This window comes from Puntigrus tetrazona, chromosome 5, assembly GCF_018831695.1.
Source record: "Puntigrus tetrazona isolate hp1 chromosome 5, ASM1883169v1, whole genome shotgun sequence".
NCBI lineage: Eukaryota > Metazoa > Chordata > Actinopteri > Cypriniformes > Cyprinidae > Puntigrus > Puntigrus tetrazona.
In genome coordinates this window covers 30,087,741-30,096,974 of record NC_056703.1, presented here as the reverse complement: position 1 = coordinate 30,096,974, position 9,234 = coordinate 30,087,741, and the positions used below count along the sequence as shown (strand labels likewise).

Here is a 9,234-nt window from a genome sequence, read left to right as displayed (position 1 = left end):
TCACACACACACACACACACACACACACACAGGCTCCATTCACTTGTATTTATGCAATCACACTGTAATCTGCATGAACCGTTCTCAGCTCCTGGAGATTCAGCTTTCTCTTACATTTCCACAAAGGAAAGAGTTTCTGCATTCAGGAGCTTTGGACAGGAATCAAAACACAATCAACACAAACCACTATTGTGCTGCGGATATTTCCTCACTTGCATCACACTGAGCTCAGGATCAGGACAGGAAGTCCCGCCCACAGGAAACAGAGCTGGTGTAAACAGACAGCAGGGCTCGCCGTGACGTGTCTCTGTGATCAGAGTCGTCTGACAGCAGCTCTGAGAGGAATGTGAGACGTCAGCGAGAGCGTGTGTGTGTGTGTGTGTGTGTGTGTGTGTGAGAGAGACGCTTCACATCTGGAGAAAACACAGCTCTTCAGAGACTCACTCCTGCTTCCGATCTGCAACTTTTCTGATGAAACTCGATGGAACTAAAATTTATAAAAATATACTTAAAATGCTCTTTGCAATATACTAAAAGTTATTCTTCAGTATGTCTTAAAATAAACCTAAGATCAACTAGCACACTGCTATTTGGGGATATCATAAACTTAAATATGCATTTAACATACTACCTCTGCATTTGAAAATGTATTTTGCACACACTGGTGATTCAATGCATGTTTTAAACACAGAGATAGAATGATAAAAGAACGTGTGTGACCCTGAAGCACAAAAACAGTCATAAAGGTCCATTTTTCCAGACTCAATTTCCACTGATGTCTGGTTTGTTATGAGCGGACAATATTTGTCTGATACAACTATTTGAAAATATGGACTCTGAGGATGCAAAAAAAAAATATCTATAGATCTACAGAAGACTAGATCATTTTGATCCACACATTGTGTTGTTGTCTGCTTCTGTTCTCCAGGATCACACTTTAGCTCATATTCTTGGCGTCTCAAAATAGCACAGCTTGAGTACATTTAGATGTTATATTACAAAAAAAGATATTAAGTACAAGATCAGGGCATGAAAATAGAGATATGATGGAAGTGTACTTTATTTTTAACCTGCTGATATTATGACTTTTATGAAAACACTGTGTATGTAACGTGTGTGTGCTCTGGTGACCTCGCCTGAATTCACAGGAAATCACAGAACTGCTTCCCTTTTTCCCGTCTGCAGTGTTTAACCCCAGACACTAAACACTGAGCTGAGCATCAAGAACAGTACAGAGGATTCTCTCTTTCACCTGTCTAGAAGTTTCATGAACACCTAGTAAGAGCTTGATTAGCTGCTCTGTGTGTCTGAATACGGTCTGCAGAACCCAGCCTGGTGACTCCCGCTCTATTCATCTGAGACAATCCCCCATCTCTGCTCAGGAACGTCTCGTCTGTAACCTCACAGATGACCAATAAACGCATGATCACATTCAGATCTGAGAGAAGCCCTGATCAACACACACACACACACACGTCACGGTATGAGTGTTCCACAGCTAACACTAGAGCAGATGTATCAGTATACTGCTGTCAGTCTGAGGAAACATGCAGACTCTTACTGTACAGAATAAACTGAATGTGTGTGTACACGTGCTTTTTATAACAAACTGGCAGATGAAATAACTCCAGACATCATATAATACACACGTGCAGTCTCTCTCGCTTCCCATCTTCTCTTTGTTCTTTATAAACTCAGCATAAGAATGTTACACAATATCCTGTTTGTTTACTTTCATTTCTTTCAGAGAAAAAACCCTTCTCTTTCTGAACTCAAAGCGCCGGCACGTGTCAGACACGGGCCTCAGAGGATGCTGGGATTGATTTGCTCCATCCACGCTCATGTCTGCATGTGTCAGATATAAACAATCCGATTAAGAGCCGTTAATACTGATCAGGACTCGCAGCAGAGCTAATTACTAACTAGTAGTGAACTGACACTTTCATACAAGCGTCACTCATTACGGGTCTTGATTGTCAGCCTTAAAACACCCTAAAACCGGTCTGAACTAAAGAAGATTCATCAGCACAAACACAATCAGATGCTTTATTGGACGCTGATCGATCAGTGGAGTTCAGACAGAGACTCTGGTATCTCACAATCAACTGAAATTATTCCACAGCACTTTAAATCACAGACTCTGAACGAAGAAGATTCATTTATTGTCCAAAGATCAGATCCTGAGGAGTTAAGATGCTCCGGTTCACCCACGATTAACCACTTACTCAAAGCACTACTAGTTTTACAAGTTAGGCTTGGTCTCGAGGCCAGCTGCACAAACACAGGAACCATGTTAAAAAAAAAAACTAACTAGTCAGAGCAGCTAGTTAGTCAAATGGTAATTATTCGACTTTTCACGCTCTGTCTGTAAGTGACTTTAAAAAGCAAAGACCGGTTTAAAAAAAACTTAGTTTGGTCTAATATGAATCAGAAAAGTAGGGCTGATTAACTCTCTAGTCAGAGTAATACTAGTCTTAACGACACGCTGTTTGTGTGACTGATCAATACAGTGATTATATTTATAAAGAAACCCTGAGATAGTATCACAGCACATAATACCGTGGTACTCTGACATTTACCATGGTACTGAAAGATTATCTGTATTGCATCATATTTCAGTTCGAAGAAGCGCAGATATAAAACACGTCTGTTGATGTAATTTGTTGTTCGTGAGGAAGATGTAAACAACAGATAAACCCGTTAACGTACAGAGAAACGCATTTATACACGTTTGTAATCCATTACTCGCAGATGTTAAGAGACTTTCCCGCATTTATAAGACGAACACATTACTCACCCAGGTCAGGAGACTCTCACAGAGCTCCACTCGATCCAGAGTCTCCAGGGCGCTCATGTTCGGGTCGGGTTCGGAGCGAAACGCCGCTGATAAACCAGACAAACGAATAAATAAACGAGTGGAACGGAGCTTCCGCCGCTCAGGGTGCGATCAGAGTCCGGTAGCGAGCGAAATCCTGTCGAATTAGAGCGGCGAGAAGCTGATTTTGACGAATAAAGCGGCGGTGACAGACACACATTAGCGGCGCCGCTCTGAGGATTTTTTCCTCAGGGGTCCTTCAGCTGCCACCCTGCAGGATCGGGGCACCTATTGCCTGACGGAAAATCTCACAGCAGAAAACCGCTTATCTAAAACGGGAAAAAAACGACACGATATACTAAAATTAGTATGGTTAAAAAAGAAAAGAATATGTGAGACAGGGAGCTAAATGCGCCGCTTACAACAAGGCGACGGCAGAAAAGTCCGGAACTATATGCGTTTTATTAAAGTGAATAGTGTTTAATAAGATATCAATTCGCAAGAAAATGTCGATAGAGTGATAGGGATCTTCTCTCGTTTTCCTTAGAATGTAAGCCTATTGTTTGTTCCGAACTCCGGAGCAGAAGGGGGCGGTAACGAACGAGTAATCCGCGGTTAAGACACGAAGAAGAAGAACAAGAAGAATGCGGAAGTAACCGAGTCCACAACGAAAACACACAAACACCAAACACTGATCTTTACCTGAAACTGCGGTGTCTGTCTCATGTAAGTGTTTGAACGGAAGCCAATGACACCTTGTGTGTGTGGGCGCGCGCGCGCGCTCAGCTGTTTCCGGTGAATCACTGTTTTGTGTTTATCTTCAATATATTTATTCTTATATATAGTCATCCTTATATTGTCCGCCCGTGTGACAGAAGGTCGTCTGGTGTGTGAATATGAGCTTGTTATTCTCATTAGACGCATTCATCAGACATTTAAATGAAATGTTATTCTGTTATTATCAGAAATGTGTTGCTGAGACTCTCTAGATCATCACAAATGTAGGCTAATATTCAGAAGTAGGACATATATGACCTATAAGTCAAAAGCAGTGGGACTGCAATATTATTAGAATGTAAAACAGCTCTTTACTATCTGAATATCTGTCCTTTATTTCTGTCTGTCTGTCTGTGTGTGTGTGTGTGTGTGTGTGTGTGTGTGTGTGTGTGTGTGAGATGTGAGGTGTTTCACTGACTGTGGTCTCTCCTGTGTGTGTGTGTGTGTGTGTGTGTGTGTGAGATGTGAGGTGTTTCACTGACTGTGGTCTCTCCTGTGTGTGTGTGTGTGTGTGTGTGTGTGTGTGTGTGTGTGTGTGTGTGTGTGTGTGGTGTTTCACTGACTGTAGTCTCTCCCGTGGGCAGGTGTGTGTGAGTCTCTGTCTGGAGGATATGTGCAGGTGTGATGGAAGCGAGTGTGTGTTTGGACGACTCGATGGCTCCAGATGAGGGCTCTCTGATTGAAGGAGTGAGTGACCCCGTGCTCCTGGTGCTGGTCCTCAGCGTCACCTTTCTGGTGGGTCTGGCAACGCTGCTCTGCAGGTGAGCCCCGACGCTGACCTAGGTTTTTCCAGTTAATATATAATTATTTATAATATAATACACACACACACATTAAATATGGTGAGGGGAAATGCCCTTTAAACAGGTCAAATGAATTGGAAACATTATATATAAAAATGTAATTTCTCAACTAAGAAATCGTGGCCAGTGAAAATGCTAGTACCTTTGGAAAACCACTAGCCACGGCGTCTGGTGAACACAAACGTTTCTCTCAAGCCCTGTTGATAATGTCAGGTAACTTTAAAAAAATGTAATGAATTGGGTTGAATAGCTGTTAAATTTAAGAACACGATTAGATAACAGCCGTTTAGTTCCAGCGAGTACCAAGCAGCGCTTCCTTGTGTTCAGTCTGTGGTGGAAAAAGATCACATCAGCAGTTAAAGAGAAACATGCTCAGGTCACAGACTCCCAGATTTCACTGCATGCTGGTTTTTGAGCACAGTGTGTCAGAGTTCACTTTATTTGCTATCCTCCCTTACCTAAATGAACTCTAGTGTGATGCAGACGTTATATGTGGTCGTCGTTATAACGCAGTGACTCTGTTCTCAGGAATGAGCAGCAGAGGATTCATCCGGACAATCAGGAGCACGTGCGAGTGGTCAGAGAGCAGCTGCAGTCCGAGCAGGTTCGTCAGATACGCTTCATTTATCAGTCTCCGGTGCTCCTGCTGTTTATTCAAGCTCGCTCTTACGCTCTATATTTGGGTCATGAGCTGGAGGCCAAGTGTAAAAATATCCCTCGGTTCAGCTTCAGGCCGCTCGGGTTCGCCTCTGACCCGCTGGCCCCGCCCCCTCTGGCCCCGTCCAATCACCAGCCTGCTTCTGCTGTCTGTCAGGAGCTAAAACTAGCAGGTGAAGTTAGATCCTCAGCAGAGGAAACGATTTCAAGTCAGGAGAAAATATCATTCTACATTTCCAAACATCCGTTTTGGCCATTAATCATAATAATCCAGTGATATTTGTGTCTGATCCGATCCTCCTCAGTCTGTCTGAAACAGAACACAGAAGAACGGCGTCTCCGAGACGCTTCAAGAAAGAGACCTGCAAAGCTACAGACGTTTTTCTTTGTTCTGTTTCTTCTTGTCATTCAGACAGACTGATGGTGATCAGACACACTCCAGCAGAGGATAGAAATAACTGACTACAAGCAGTTTTAGAAAGATGGTTTAAAGTATTAGTGTTCTGTACAACTACAGTAAGTATATCTGCAGTATATTTACTGAGAACTGAAGGACTTTTAGCAGCGACTTCATGACTTCATTTAGTTGCATTGCAGGTTTAAATCACTCAGGTTTATTAATTACAATCATTTCATAGTTCAGACAAAGTTTGTTATTAAGAGATTTCCTTTATATGTGTTATTCATTCATTCATTTATATATTCATTTTATTTAAATGAGCATTTTCAAATGTGCAGCATTTTGTCTAATAAAACACTTTTTCATGTAGAGTAGTGTATAACTCAGTATGGTGAACGGCATCATGTTTTTATTGAATTCTTATTTTCCAGCAGTAATCTGCTAAATGAAACTGACTCTTGAAGATGAAATAGAATATTAACTACTGCAATAACTGTGTCTTATACTTTTTATTATTCAGCGTCAACTAATGAGACCTTATTTTTGTCTATTGTTCATTTGAAATGTAATCTTTTGCACTCTAATCTTGAAACAGTTGTTTACTTTGTTTTTGCGTATTTTAAATTCTTTTTAAAAACTTCATTTTTGATTAGTAATATGTTTTCCCACAAACTTTATTTGAACAACTTTAAAGGTTTATTTTTTTTCAATATTTAGATTTTTTTTTTTGCCTTCAGATTTAGTTTAGTTTCAGTCATATATTGTCCTGTCCTAACAAACCAGACGTCAATGGAAAGATTATTTATTCAATTTGGAAAAATCAGGGTCAGATGTAAACATTAAGATGTTGATTTGGAGTGTGTGTGTGTCTCTGTGTGTGTGTGTGTGTGTGTGTGTGTGTGTGTGTGTGTGTGTGTGTGTGTCTGTGTGTCTCTGTGTGTCTCTGTGTGTGTGTGTGTGTGTGTGTGTGTGTGTGTGTGTGTGTCTGTGTGTGTCTGTGTCTGTGTGTGTGTGTGTCTGTGTGTGTGTGTGTCTGTGTGTGTGTGTGTGTGTGTGTGTGTGTGTGTGTGTGTGTGTGTGTGTGTGTGTGTGTGTGTGTGTGTGTGTGTGTGTGTGTGTGTGTGTGTGTGTGTGTGTGTGTGTCTGTGAGCCCAGGCATCAGTGTCTGTGTGTGTGTGTGTCGTGTGTGTCCGTGTGTGTCTGCAGTGTGTGTGTGTGTGCCGTCAGCTGCCCAGGCATCAGTTCTACCGAGACTAACTGCGGTCATCTGTTCTGTGGTGAGTCTGATCTCAGGTCCAGCGGTCAAACCAGAGCGTGTCTGCTGACCTCCACTCACTCCTGCTCTGTTTTAACTCCAGGGCCGTGCATCATCGCTTACTGGCGATACGGGACGTGGCTCGGAGCCATCAACTGCCCGATCTGCAGACAGATGGTAAGAACAAACACGCATCTCGTTTCCTTAAAAAAACTGATTGACCTAAAGTTCTGGTGTATCGCAAAAAAACTGATTGACCTAAAGTTCTGGTGTATCGCAAAAAATGAGTGTTTCATAACAGAGCTGTTTCATTATTATTACAAGAGTTCACCAATAAAAATTTAACATTATTATATTATCGGTATTAATTTTATTTCAAAGCCTAATAAATTAAAGTTATATCGTATTAAAGCAACATCACATTAAGATGCAGATGTTTGGGAGGTATACTAACTCGTCTTTTTCTCGCCATGTATACAGCTTTAGATAAACCTACAGCAATATGATTTAATGAGGAACACATAAAGCTCATTTTCTCATCAAAAGGTGTTTACAAACAAATTTTTGCGACATCTGAAGAATGTAGAATTTATGTTCCTTTTTTCTTTTTTTTTTGATAAAAGACATTTCTATCAGCTATATCTGGTAAAAAAAAAATTAATCACTAAATATTTTTTGGCAAAAACTGGTTAGTGACAGCAAACTTTTAATTATAGTCTTTTGTTTTTGTATAGTTTTAACTATAAAAACCTTTATTTAAGATTTATTTTATTTCAATTAATGAAGAATATTTTAATGGTTTTAGTTTTCACTGTAAAGACCTGATGCTAGTCAATTTTTTGCATTATTTAGTTTATTTTAACATGTATTTTATGTGAGTTAATGAAGAATATTTGAATAGTTTTATTTTTAACTTTTAGATTTATGGAGTCCTTCCCTTACGGTTTCCTTTTGTTTTTATTTAGTTTTTTGGTTATAATTTCGTTTTTGTTTTCCGAGCTCTGGCGGGTAGTAACCTTTACTGGTTTGTCAGGTGACCCTGCTTTTCCCGCTCTTTCACGACACGGGGCTGAGCGCTCAGACGCCGGACGGTCAGGTGGAACCCGCGCTGGTCCTCAGCGACATCAACGACTACAACCGGCGCTTCTCCGGCCAGCCGCGCTCCGTGAGTATGACCACGCTCCAGTCCTCTAGAGATACTCCCAGGAACTCTTTCTAGTCCTCGTCGACCTCCGTAGTGTTTTTTTTCCATACTAAGGATGTCATTAACTTACTAAACATCTTCAGAGTAAGTTCTTTTGAAGAAAGATACTTGTACAGGTTTAGAACCTCGATGGTGAGTTTCTAAACAAAGGATTTAGAAATCTATTCTCTGCGGAAACAGAAACCAATGCAAAGATCTAAGAATCTGTGTGTGTGTGTGTCTGTGTGTGTGTGTGTCTGTGTGTGTGTGTGTGCGCGTGTGTGTGTGTGTGTGTCTGTGTGTGTCTGTGTGAAAGTGTGTGAGAACCTGTGTGTGTGTGTGTGTGTGTGTGTGTGTGTGTATGTGTGCGTGTGTGTGTGTGTGTGTGTGTGTGTGTCTGTGTGTGTGTGTGTGTGTGTGTGTGTGTGTGTGTGTGTGTGTGTGTCTGTGTGTGTCTGTGTGTGTGTGTGTGTGTGTGTGTGTGTGTGTGTGTGTGTGTGTGTGTGTGTCTGTGTGTGTCTCTCTCTCTCTCTCCCTGAAGCTGCTGGACCGTCTCAGGGACGTCCCCACACTGCTGCGGCATGCCTTCAGGGAGATGTTCTCCGTGGGTGGTCTCTTCTGGATGTTCCGGATCCGGATCCTTCTCTGTGTTCTGGGAGCTCTGACCTATCTGGCCTCTCCGCTGGACTTCATCCCCGAGGGCGTGGTGGGGCTCCTCGGCTTCATGGACGACTTCTTTGTCATCCTCCTGCTCTTCATCTACATCTCCATCATGTACCGTGAGGTGGTGACGCAGCGGCTGGCCGGCTGACCTCTGACCTCTGACCTCTGCTGCTTCTGCTTCCCTTCCCATTAAACCTCATGCGTTCTGGCTTCAGCGCGGTCCAGAGTCTGAGCTGATGACCCATCAAGACTTTTCTGCAATATTATAATATTACATGTGTCAAATATGATAGAGCTGGGATGTGATATGCAGACTCAAGCTGCAGGAAATGTTTGATACACACACATACACACACACACACACACACAGAGACACAGACACACACACACACACACACACAGAGACACACACACACACACACACACACAGAGACACAGACACACACACACACACACACACACACACACACACACACACACACACACACACACACAGAGACACAGACACACACACACACACAGAGACACAGACACACACACACACACACACACACAGACACACACACACACACACACACACAGACACACACACAGACACACACACACACACACACACACAGACACAGACACACACACACACACACACACACAGACAGACACACAGACACACACACAGAGACA

The 9,234-nt window shown here is 42.1% G+C and overlaps 2 protein-coding genes across 6 annotated transcripts in view; one reads left to right on the top strand and one right to left on the bottom strand.

Moving 5' to 3' along the window:
- The window catches only part of hook3 (hook microtubule-tethering protein 3), a 24,054-nt gene extending 20,959 nt beyond the window's left edge, over nucleotides 1-3,095 (bottom strand). For 2 of the 5 annotated variants that reach the window (XM_043238718.1, XM_043238720.1), the window contains exon 1: nucleotides 2,798-3,092. In XM_043238718.1, coding sequence (XP_043094653.1) covers nucleotides 2,798-2,854 — 57 coding nt within the window. In that variant the 5' untranslated portion in view covers nucleotides 2,855-3,092. Of the gene's footprint in view, nucleotides 1-2,797 lie in introns of all 5 variants that reach the window. The other 3 variants (XM_043238717.1, XM_043238721.1, XM_043238722.1) reach the window with 3 other exon arrangements.
- Nucleotides 3,096-3,398: 303 nt separating this feature from the next.
- Nucleotides 3,399-9,009, top strand: rnf170 (ring finger protein 170). The gene is made up of 7 exons (XM_043238950.1): nucleotides 3,399-3,541; nucleotides 4,177-4,353; nucleotides 4,924-5,325; nucleotides 6,680-6,729; nucleotides 6,811-6,884; nucleotides 7,741-7,872; nucleotides 8,432-9,009. The coding sequence occupies exons 2-7, from the start codon at nucleotides 4,217-4,219 to the stop codon at nucleotides 8,699-8,701; spliced, it is 1,065 nt and encodes a 354-aa protein (XP_043094885.1). The 5' UTR covers nucleotides 3,399-3,541; nucleotides 4,177-4,216; the 3' UTR covers nucleotides 8,702-9,009.
- Nucleotides 9,010-9,234: the final 225 nt, after the last annotated feature.